Below are 12508 nucleotides of genomic sequence, written 5' to 3'. Positions count from 1 at the left end.
CAGGGTGTACCCTGCCTCTCGCCCATAGTCAGCTGGGATAGGCTCCAGCTTGCCTGTGACCCTGTAGAACAGGATAAGCGGCTACAGATAATGGACGGATGTTTTGTTTGGAAATACAGTAGGACACGCTAGTAAAATGCATTCTGTTTCATGAAGTCCTTGACCCCAGACCTGTCACTAGCTCCTGAATCACATTCCTCACCCTTCGTACTAGTTTTACTTTAGTTACTGAATAAAATGTTTTAAGATGCATAACTGAATAATAAGCTGGATCATTATGGTTGACATTTTGCATTGTTCAGTGCTACGTCTCATAGATGAGTTCAACCAGCATATATATATATATATATATATATATATATATATATATATATATATATATATATATATGTCTAGTGTAATTATAATATTTCTGCATTTTCTCAGTCCAAGTGCAAGTATAATTACATTCATTTCCTGTTCTTGTCCTGTCCTGTCTATTTCCTGTCCACCACAGTGACATTTCTGCAATATTTAACCATTTCTACAAACACCTGGTCTTCTTAGACACTAAAGACTTGTTAATGATGTATTAATGATGAATGTGTAGTGGTCTGGGAAAGCCCTTTTAACATTTTCTCCTATATGAAATTCTGAACACTACATGTATTTTGCAAGAATTTCAATCAGAAGTAAAGTTAAACATTTTCAAACATTTTGGCTACCATACAAAACAAAAATGAAGAAAATTGCACTTTCCAACTCCAGTGAGAAATACAAACACATAGATTCTCTCAAAGCTATTGATTTCATTTGCACTGAATTTAATATGAAACACATACAAATTACAACAAATTTATCAAAGAAAAGTTGCAGTCACTTATCAGCATAATCAGCATTATCCATTACACTTTTCACTATGGCACATAGCTGTCCAACAACTTGAGCAAAGCTGTGTGAGGAAATCACGTTTAGCTGGAAAGGTTTTTGATATCTGACAGACAGACTGCATTTACCACTGTGTTTGTTATACTGGCTTCTTACCCAAATTTGTTTTTGTATGCAGAAAGCAAAGGCAGTGGTTCAAAGTACAGTGGTGCTTGAAAGTTTGTGAACCCTTTAAAATTTTCTATATTTCTGCATAAATATGGCCTAAAACATCATCAGATTTTCACACAAGTCCTAAAAGTAGATAAAGAGAATCCAGTTAAACAAATGAGACAAAAATATTATACTTGGTCATTTATTTATTGAGGAAAATGATCCAATATTACATATCTGTGAGAGGCAAAAGTACAACCCCGATTCCAAAAAAGTTGGGACAAAGTACAAATTGTAAATAAAAACTGAATGCAATGATGTGGAAGTTTCAAAATTCCATATTTTATTCGGAATAGAACATAGATGACATATCAAATGTTTAAACTGAGGAAATGTATCATTTAAAGAGAAAAATTAGGTGATTTTAAATTTCATGACAAAAACACATCTAAAAAAAGTTGGGACAAGGCCATGTTTACCACTGTGAGACATCCCCTTTTCTCTTTACAACAGTCTGTAAACGTCTGGGGACTGAGGAGACAGGTTGCTCAAGTTTAGGGATAGGAATGTTAACCCATTCTTGTCTAATGTAGGATTCTAGTTGCTCAACTGTCTTAGGTATTTTTTGTCGTATCTTCCATTTTATGATGCACCAAATGTTTTCTATGGGTGAAAGATCTGGACTGCAGGCTGGCCAGTTTAGTACCTGGACCCTTCTTCTATGCAGCCATAATGCTGTAATTGATGCAGTATGTGGTTTGGCATTGTCCTGTTGGAAAATGCAAGGTCTTCCCTGAAAGAGACGTCATCTGGTTGGGAGCATATGTTGCTCTAGAACCTGGATATACCTTTCAGCATTGATGGTGTATTTCCAGATGTGTAAGCTGCCCATGCCACACGCACTAATGCAACCCCATACCATCAGAGATGCAGGTTTCTGAACTGAGCGCTGATAACAACTTGGGTCGTCCTTCTCCTCTTTAGTCCGAATGACACGGCGTCCCTGATTTCCATAAAGAGCTTCAAATTTTGATTCGTCTGACCACAGAACAGTTTTCCACTTTGCCACAGTCCATTTTAAATGAGCCTTGGCCCAGAGAAGACGTCTGCGCTTCTGGATCATGTTTAGATACGGCTTCTTCTTTGAACTATAGAGTTTTAGCTGGCAACGGCGGCTGGCACAGTGAATTGTGTTCACAGAAAATGTTCTCTGGAAATATTCCTGAGCCCATTTTGTGATTTCCAATACAGAAGCATGCCTGTATGTGATGCAGTTCCGTCTAAGGTCCCGAAAATCACGGGCACCCAGTATGGTTTTCCGGCCTTGACCCTTACGCACAGAGATTCTTCCAGATTCTCTGAATCTTTTGATGATATTATGCACTGTAGATGATGATATGTTCAAACTCTTTGCAATTTTACACTGTCGAACTCCTTTCTGATATTGCTCCACTATTTGTCGGCGCAGAATTGGGGGGATTGGTGATCCTCTTCCCATCTTTACTTCTGAGAGCCGCTGCCACTCCAAGATGCTCTTTTTATACCCAGTCATGTTAATGACCTATTGCTAATTGACCTAATGAGTTGCAATTTGGTCCTCCAGATGTTCCTTTTTTGTACCTTTAACTTTTCCAGCCTCTTATTGCCCCTGTGCCAACTTTTTGAGATGTGTTGCTGTCATTAAATTTCAAATGAGCCAATATTTGGCATGAAATTTCAAAATGTCTCACTTTCGACATTTGATATGTTGTCTATGTTCTATTGTGAATACAATACAGTGGGGCAAAAAAGTATTTAGTCAGTCACCAATTGTGCAAGTTCTCCCACTTAAAAAGATGAGAGAGGCCTGTAATTTTCATCATAGGTATACCTCAACTATGAGAGACAAAATAAGAAAAAAAATCCAGAAAATCACATTGTCTGATTTTTAAAGAATTTATTTGCAAATTATGGTGGAAAATAAGTATTTGGTCAATAACAAAAGTTCATCTCAATACTTTGTTATATACCCTTTGTTGGCAATGACAGAGGTCAAACGTTTTCTGTAAGTCTTCACAAGGTTTTCACACACTGTTGCTGGTATTTTGGCCCATTCCTCCATGCAGATCTCCTCTAGAGCAGTGATGTTTTGGGGCTGTCGCTGGGCAACACAGACTTTCAACTCCCTCCAAAGATTTTCTATGGGGTTGAGATCTGGAGACTGGCTAGACCACTCCAGGACCTTGAAATGCTTCTTACGAAGCCACTCCTTCGTTGCCTGGGCGGTGTGTTTGGGATCATTGTCATGTTGAAAGACCCAGCCACGTTTCATCTTCAATGCCCTTGCTGATGGAAGGAGGTTTTCACTCAAAATCTCATGATACATGGCCCCATTCATTCTTTCCTTTACACGGATCAGTCGTCCTGGTCCCTTTGCAGAAAAACAGCCCCAAAGCATGATGTTTCCACCCCCATGCTTCACAGTAGGTATGGTGTTCTTTGGATGCAACTCAGCATTCTTTCTCCTCCAAACACAACAAGTTGAGTTTTTACCAAAAAGTTCTATTTTGGTTTCATCTGACCATATGACATTCTCCCAATCCTCTTCTGGATCATCCAAATGCTCTCTAGCAAACTTCAGACGGGCCTGGACATGTACTGGCTTAAGCAGGGGGAACACGTCTGGCACTGCAGGATTTGAGTCCCTGGCGGCGTAGTGTGTTACTCATGGTAGCCTTTGTTACTTTGGTCCCAGCTCTTTGCAGGTCATTCACTAGGTCCCCCCGTGTGGTTCTGGGATTTTTGCTCACCGTTCTTGTGATCGTTTTGACCCCACGGGGTGAGATCTTGCATGGAGCCCCAGATCAAAGGAGATTATCAGTGGTCTTGTATGCCTTCCATTTTCTAATAATTGCTCCCACAGTTGATTTCTTCACACCAAGCTGCTTACCTATTGCAGATTCAGTCTTCCCAGCCTGGTGCAGGTCTACAATTTTGTTTCTGGTGTCCTTTGACAGCTCTTTGGTCTTGGCCATAGTGGAGTTTGGAGTGTGACTGTTTGAGGTTGTGGACAGGTGTCTTTTATACTGATAACGAGTTCAAACAGGTGCCATTAATACAGGTAACGAGTGGAGGACAGAGGAGCCTCTTAAAGAAGTTGTTACAGGTCTGTGAGAGCCAGAAATCTTGCTTGTTTGTAGGTGACCAAATACTTATTTTACTGAGGAATTTACCAATTAATTCATTAAAAATCCTACAATGTGATTTCCTGGATTCTTCCCCCCATTCTGTCTCTCATAGTTGAAGTGTACCTATGATGAAAATTACAGGCCTCTCTCATCTTTTTAAGTGGGAGAACTTGCACAATTGGTGGCTGACTAAATACTTTTTTGCCCCACTGTATCACTTTTTGAGATTTGTAAATTATTGCATTCCATTTTTATTTACAATTTGTACTTTGTCCCAACTTTTTTGGAATCGGGGTTGTATGTGAACCTCTAGGATTAGCAGTTCATTTGAAGGTGAAATTAGAGTCAGGTGTTTTCAATCAATGGGTTGACAATCAAGTGTGAGTGGGCACCCTGTTTTATTTAAAGAACAGGGATCTATCAAAGTCTGATCTGCACAACACATGTTTGTGGAAGTGTATCATGACATGAACAAAGGAGATTTCTGAGGACCTCAGAAAAAGTGTTGTTGATGCTCATCAGGCTGGAAAAGGTTACAAAACTATCTCTAAAGAGTTTGGACTCCGCCAATCCACAGTCAGACAGATTGTGTACAAATGGAGGAAATTCAAGACCATTGTTACGGGAGGGTAACAATGGTCTTGAATTTCCTCCATTTAACCACTCCAGGAGTGGTCGACCAACAAAGATCACTCCAAGAGCAAGGCGTGTAATAGTCAGCGAGGTCACAAAGGACCCCAGGGTAACTTCTAAGCAACTGAAGGCCTCTCTCACATTGGCTAATGTTAATGTTCATGAGTCCACCATCAGGAGAACACTGAACAACAATGGTGTGCATGGCAGGGTTGCAAGGAGAAAGCCACTGCTCTCCAAAAAGAACATTGCTGCACGTCTGCAGTTTGCTAAAGATCACGTGGACAAGCCAGAAGGCTATTGGAAAAATGTTTTGTGGATGGATGAGACCAAAATAGAACTTTTTGGTTTAAATGAGAAGCGTTATGTTTGGAGAAAGGAAAACACTGCATTCCAGCATAAGAACCTTATCCCATCTGTGAAACATGGTGGTGGTAGTATCATGGTTTAGGCCTGTTTTGCTGCATCTGGGCCAGGACGGCTTGCCATCATTGATGGAACAATGAATTCTGAATTATACCAGCGAATTCTAAAGGAAAATGTCAGGACATCTGTCCATGAACTGAATCTCAAGAGAAGGTGGGTCATGCAGCAAGACAACGACCCTAAGCACACAAGTTGTTCTACCAAAGAATGGTTAAAGAAGAACAAAGTTAATGTTTTGGAATGGCCAAGTCAAAGTCCTGACCTTAATCCAATCGAAATGTTGTGGAAGGACCTGAAGCGAGCAGTTCATGTGAGGAAACCCACCAACATCCCAGAGTTGAAGCTGTTCTGTATGGAGGAATGGGCTAAAATTCCTCCAAGCCGGTGTGCAGGACTGATCAACAGTTACCGGAAATGTTTAGTTGCAGTTATTGCTGCACAAGGGGGTCACACCAGATACTGAAAGCAAAGGTTCACATACTTTTGGCACTCACAGATATGTAATATTGGATCATTTTCCTCAATAAATAAATTACCAAATATAATATTTTTGTCTCATTTGTTTAACTGGGTTCTCTTTATCTACTTTTAGGACTTGTGTGAAAATCTGATGATGTTTTAGGTCATATTTATGCAGAAATATAGAAAATTCTATAGGGTTCACAAACTTTGAAGCATCACTGTATTTTCAAAGTATCTTAAATTAATTTTGCTAAAAATATATTTACATTTCGGCGGGACAGTGGTGTAGTGGTTAGCACTGTCGCCTCACACAAGAAGGTCCTGGGTTTGAGCCCAGCGGCCAACAGGGGCCTTTCTGTGTGGAGTTTGCATGCTATCCACATGGGTTTCCTCCGGGTGCTCCGGTTTCCCCCACAGTCCAAAGACATGCAGGTTAGGCTAATTGGTGGCTCTAAATTGACCGTAGGTGTGATTGTGAGTGTGAATGGTTGTCTGTGTTTATGTGTCAGCCCTGTGATGACCTGGCAACTTGTCCAGGGTGTACCCTGCAACTCGCCCATCGTCAGCTGGTATAGGCTCCAGCTTGCCTGCGACCCTGTAGGACAGGATAAAGCGGCTACAGATAATGGATGGATGGATATATTTACATTTTTTCAAAATAGAGATGTCAAAGTATGTTATAGGCAGAAACCCCCAATTTTGGTCAAAGCCTGATTTCCTTCCTGAAGCCACGGCCTAAAGGTTAGAGAAGCAGCTTTGGGACCAAAAGGTCACCGGTTTGATTCCCTGGGCCAGCAAGAATGGCTGAAGTGCCCTTGAGCAAGGCATCTAACCCCCAACTGCTCTCCAGGTTGCTCTGGGTACAGTATGTTGTATGTTGCTCTGGATAAGAGCATCTGCTAAATGCCAGTAATGTAATTTCCTTATTTAGCTACAGTGACAACTAACAGGTTTTCCCAGATCACTTCACCTCATATACCACACATTTTGTGATTTGATTGATTTTACTGTGATTTTTTTTTTCTGTCACTGCAGTGTTGTGTGGCCCCCCTCCCCTAGTGGACAATGCTGTCCTGATTGGCCGCAAGCGTTCACACTATGATATCCACTCAGTTGTACGTTATCAGTGTGCAAATGGGTTCCTTCAGCGCCATATTCCCACCACCAAGTGCCGCGCCAGTGGTAAATGGGACCATCCCAAAATCCTCTGCACAAAGTGTAAGTGACCATGTCAAATTAAACATAGGCTTAACATATCATATATCAAGTGTTTGAGTGTGTGAGTAAACAAAATGAATACATGAACTGAATTTGGCCTTTTAAAGATCACTAAAGAAGAAGCAGTTCAGAGCAGTTCCTTTTGGGCGACTCGATGCTCATTTGCTTTCCCTTTCCATCTCTTTTTACAGCTCGGAGATCCCATCGCTACCGGCGCCATCATCACAAATCTCATCATGAGCGCAGAAAGCACAAGAAGCATGGCTCAGGTGGTCATCGGGGTAGACAGGAGGATCATGGCCATTTCTAACCAAAAACAAAACCCATGTCCCAAGTTCTCTTTGTTCCTGCACTGTCTGAAACATTGCATTTCCTTCATCAGCCTCTATCCCTCAAACCTGTGATCAGAGGGTCGTTGCTAGACCCCACATAGACTATAATGACTACAGTGTTTCTTTTTTGTTGTTGTTGTTGTTCATTCTGTTAATCTGTCCATCATTTTATTGTACCTACAATGAGCCTACTCAAGGGAGTTCATTCACACTCCTAGGGGTTGAAAACTGTTTTTGGTTGTGTACTGTACTTTTACATAAGCAGGTATAAGAGGTGGCAGTTTGGGACAGAAGTGTACATGTAGTACTGAATTTCTTTTAAAATGCAGGATCAATAGTCAAGAACTCATGCTCATGTTTTACTCCCATATATCTTTCATAAACTGAGAGCATTTCTTTATCTTTGTTTCTTTTTGGTTAGCAGTTTGTAAGGCATTACCTTAACCAAATGGTAATTCTGAATAGATTGTTGTGTTTTTATTAAGAGAAGTAATGATTATTTGATTTAGGAAGTTTGCTTAGAGTTGTTTTGTGTTAGTGTTTAAAATCTTTTACTACAGTGGCAACACAGAGGAAACTTTTTTCACCTTTCAACTTCAGAGATCGATAAAATAAATAAAAGGATAGTTGGGCTAAATTAGTCATATTAGTTGCACTATTTGACATTTACATTTTTAACATGTACTGAGTAATCCCTGAATAGTTATTAACCAAAATATCTTGATTAGCATGATGCAAGTAGTCAAAAACTATTGCACGGTTGGCATGTTCTCATTCGATAAACCAAGACAATACAGAGCCCATTTTCCCAAAAGCATTTAAAAGTTAAGATCATCATTACTGGTAGAGAGAGTGTTTTAATGTGACCCTCCACCACTGTGATGTTTTGGGGAAACTAATACCAGAATTATTCAAGTGGTTGCACAACTAATTTGGAAATACATAAAGGGTTCTTTTTTCAGTACTTTTATTTTATCTTAAAAACAACAGGTCTCTTAAAATTATTTGTCTATATTGTGTGGTAGTATAATGCCTAAATTACATTTACATTCTATAATAATTCTATAGCTGTTGTTTTGAGGCAGAACGATTTTTCCCACTCATTGTTGGAATTATCTGACAATTTGTATGAAAGAGTTAAAATGTATAAAAACAAAAGACGAAGAGATGGAGTAATGCCCTGTACCCATAAGCTGCTTGTGAAATTGATGTAGATAGTTCAGGAGTGAATTAAAAAGGATCGATCACTACAACACTGTAAACACAGATGAGCCCATGCCATGCACAGATTCCAAAAGGGCTCCTGGGTAAAATGTCCAGTTGTAGAGGTGCCTCACTTCCACTCTGAGCTACACTTAAGGTCATGGGGTTAAAACTGTAGAGACATGTGAGGAAAGTAGCCACAAGAGACTCAACATTTGTTTCTAATCGAAACTATGCTCAGTGCTCGTTGTGGTTTGGATAACTTTTCTGCTCTTTTTTTAAGGATCAGGTGCGTGTCCTGTTTTCCAAAGAAGGCTGCAGCAGCTGACTGGAATGAAATCTGCACCAGCTCTCTGCCTTTCTCTCATCCTCGCCATAAAAGGGCCACACTTTCATATGATCTCCCTTATTCCTCCCTTATTCTCCCCGTTATGCCTACACTACTTGTGCTTATCTCTCTCCCTCTGTCCTCCCTCAGTTCCTCTAGAGATTACACTTTCCATTTTGTGTTCTAACTCCTTGAGTCTTCATCGCTGCCTTTATTCAGCTTGTCAATGACAAGGACATGTGCAAGGTGATGGAAAAAAACCCTGCTTTTTTTATTCCCAAGAATGCTAATTAATGTCAAGGTCAACTCCTGGTCATCTGTTTTTTAAATGATGGCGTGATAGGCATTAAGATCCACACAGTGACTTTTAGACAATAGTTCATGACTTGTTTATGCAAAATATCAGACTTGCTTCTAAAGCTGACATTATTGATACTAGTAGAATGAATCAAATCACATACAGACGGACTCGACTATAACAGCTCAAAAATGAGATTCTGGTAATATATAAATTTGTCAGACTTGACCACTCGTGAGAACACTCTCTAATTTACCTTTCCTTCACATTTTGTCATATAAACAGCTTTAAACTCTTTATAGAACCACAATGGCAAGTCAGATGAATAACAGCAACCTGAAGAGTGACTCATAATTATGACATTGAGTCTCTAAATGGAGGATGCTCATAGCTGTTTGTTGGAGAGTATTCTTCAAAGCTGAGGCTTCCTGAGGCAAGTCTTCTAACTAATTACTCCAGAGCCATTGAAATCCCTGAAGGTTCTGGGGCGGCATCACAAACTAGTTAGGTTTTTGGATCATGGCCCCATTTAAGGAACATTTGTCTGACATGAAATATATTATACCATGCATAAACAGACAGCAACTTTGTCAAAGGTCTTGGTTTAATATTTGCTATTGAAATGTCCATATACAGACGTGCACACTTTGTAAGACATGCACCTTTTTGTATTTGTATTGTAGGTGTTTAAAAGGAGGGCAGGAGTGAGCTAGGGGAAAAGGAGTGACCTCTATTCCATCTAGACACTGTTAGAGTTGCACATCTATCATCTCCCAACTACGCCACTTGGTGTGAGCAGTGTTTGGAGCTTATCTCCTTCTCATTGCGTTGTCTTTGCCGAAGAGGGTTTTTGGTTATATGCTTTTATAAAGTGAGGAAAGTAACAGAATGAGGCAGAGGAGTCCGATGTAAATGGCACAGGTTGTTCCATATGTATGTCATTTTTGCTTTTGAAATTTGCCATACACTAAGCAGAAGAATAACAGGCGAGCGCTATAACAGTATTATAATTGGCATACACACTGTGTTTTGTGATAGATCTCTCAGACTGTCAGAGAGACTGTGCAAGTGGAGACTCAAGACCATGCTAGTTGACTAATCCCCATCCCACATAGAAGTGTAGAGGTGGGTAATGAAAGCACAGATCTACATTTTGCTTTTAGTTTTTGTACATATTTGACTTAAAGTCTTGGTTAAATGAGTCCATATCAGCTTTAGTCTCAAAGGACTCTTAACATTAGTCTTTCTTCTCTTTGGAATCATGCTAATTTTTCAGTGAGGTGTTCTTATTGGTTTTCTAACCCACATAAAGTTCTGTTTTAATTCACTTGTAAAACACTATAGTAAATTAGGTTTTAGATGCTATCTTCTGAAAAGCGAAGGTTTGGCTCAAGCGTGAGTTTAGCTGATACACCTGCCACCACTCTGATGATGTGTAAAGCTCTGCTGCACCACTCCTCACCTCTGTGATGTACATACTCTGTACCTTTCTACTTTTCATTTCCTGTCATTTCTGTTTTTTCTAATGAAATCTGGATGTGTTTGTTGCTTAGAGTTATGGAACACAATCACATAGTCTAACTTACCATCCAAAGTAGATTTATTGAACAAATTGGGGAAAATGTTAAAGTAACCACAGCAGAGAGAAACATTTAACATCTTGATAGAGGCATTATGGTTTCTATGGACTCGCAGGTTTCCTTTTGCAGTAGTGTCATTGCTCTGTTATAGCTACTGATGTTGAGTCAGGCGATGTGAAAGTGTTCCATGTGTACTGATCAGTATTTATAGGTGTTCTTATGAATTCTAGTCCTGTCATTGTATTACATTCTTTACCTGACAAATGATCAATTAAAATCATTTGGCTGGATCAGTACCACTCCTGGGTGTTGTTTTTTTTTGTTTCAGTTATATGCATACTTTTAAAATGACACAATCTACATTCAGATAATTCAAAAGGGTCCTACATTCATCCCTGTGGCAGAGCATTTAAAGTTTGTAGAACCTGACCGTAGAGTGTACAACAGAGTATTTCCCAGTATTATCAGAAAACATTCCAGGTAAAAACCCTTTAAAGACCTTAAGAACCTTTAAGGGTAATCACAGTGTAGGTGATTTTGGAGAAACCATCAAGTTTAAGCAAGATATTGAAAGTATCCTCCCAAAAAATTCCCTCTCTTAAGGCTTCCCACCAAAACCATTCCAAAACACAGGAATGCGCACTACCTGATCACTGCTGAAGGATAAATCCACAACAGAGAGCATTGGGGGAGAGGAGTGTCTCATATTCAACTAACAAAATCCCCCCCCCCCCCCCAAAAAAAAAAAAAACAACAACAACAACCAGATAACTCCCTTAGTTGTTGCTGTCATTGAGGAGCTTTTTTTTTTCCTGCCTTCATGTGTTATTTGGAAGGGCCTACTTCCCACTTGTGAAGTCTGAATTACGAGTATGTCATGTTCAGTGCTTTGTTGTCTGAGCGAAATGAAAAATAGTGGACGCAAAATTCCTTCTCACCTGTTTCTTAGTAAAATCCTGTTTTGATTCCATAATGCATATGCAAAATAGCATTCAAGTGTACATGGATTAAAGGTTAGATTATGTACACAAGCAACAGCTAACGAGAGTTGTATTGCTAAAAAATAAACAATTATGTACTATCAACTCCTAAAACTGTCCTCTTCTCTACCATGTTGAAAGGTTGAAGGTCATCCCAATCGGGAACTCGGGTATCAAAATTGTTTTTGAAGTGCCCACTCCAAATTATGAGTCGAGAGGTCGTTCATGTGCAACTTCCAAGTCAACAGTTTGCATTTACCATAAAATACGTACTGATAGCATGTGAAGGCAGCATTTATCCAACTTCTTTTCAGTCGTAGCTTTGTCTACTTCAGTCTTCATTTTCTTGCTTTGTTTAACAGTGCAAGCTGCTGAAGGTATAATGTTAGGCGTAACTGGAAAATTTGTCTGCCACTTTCTCTGCCATTCTTGTGTGACGAGTTTGCCAGTTTTAGCACTCCAGTGACTGTAGTCATGAGCAGTGTGTGCACTGCAGACAGGCAGGTTTTGGACTGAATGAAATGTTTGTACGAGCTTTTTACACCCCTGTGACTGCCACAGATGACAGTTTTTTTTTTTTTTTTATTGTCAGAGCATTTGGTTTATTCATTGCTATTGGGATGTAAGAATAGATAAGATAAACTTTATTCTTCCTTTGGTGGGGAAATTTACATGTTCCAGCAGCTCACAGATAGAAAGAGTCAGGAATAGACAGTAACAAAAAAAAAAATAGAGTGCAAAAAAGTATTTAAAAAATAAAGTTTTTTAAAAAAGAGAGAGAATTTAAAGAAATATAACAAACAAGAAGAAATAAAAGAAATATATTTTTTATATTTAAATAAATATAACCAGTGGGGGGCG

At 39.4% G+C, this 12508-nt stretch overlaps 1 protein-coding gene across 1 annotated transcript in view; it reads left to right on the top strand.

Annotated features, from left to right (window-relative positions):
- The window catches only part of ncanb (neurocan b), a 177828-nt gene extending 170592 nt beyond the window's left edge, over nucleotides 1-7236 (top strand). Inside the window, exons 13-14 of the mRNA XM_060940663.1 lie at nucleotides 6744-6926; nucleotides 7118-7236. Of these exons, the coding sequence (XP_060796646.1) occupies nucleotides 6744-6926; nucleotides 7118-7236 (302 nt within the window). The remainder of the gene's footprint in view (nucleotides 1-6743; nucleotides 6927-7117) is intronic.
- Nucleotides 7237-12508: the final 5272 nt, after the last annotated feature.

Source organism: Neoarius graeffei, chromosome 15 (assembly GCF_027579695.1).
Source record: "Neoarius graeffei isolate fNeoGra1 chromosome 15, fNeoGra1.pri, whole genome shotgun sequence".
NCBI classification, from domain to species: Eukaryota; Metazoa; Chordata; class Actinopteri; order Siluriformes; family Ariidae; genus Neoarius; species Neoarius graeffei.
The sequence above is the reverse complement of the archived record's forward strand: the minus strand, read 5'-3'. Positions and strand labels throughout refer to the sequence as shown.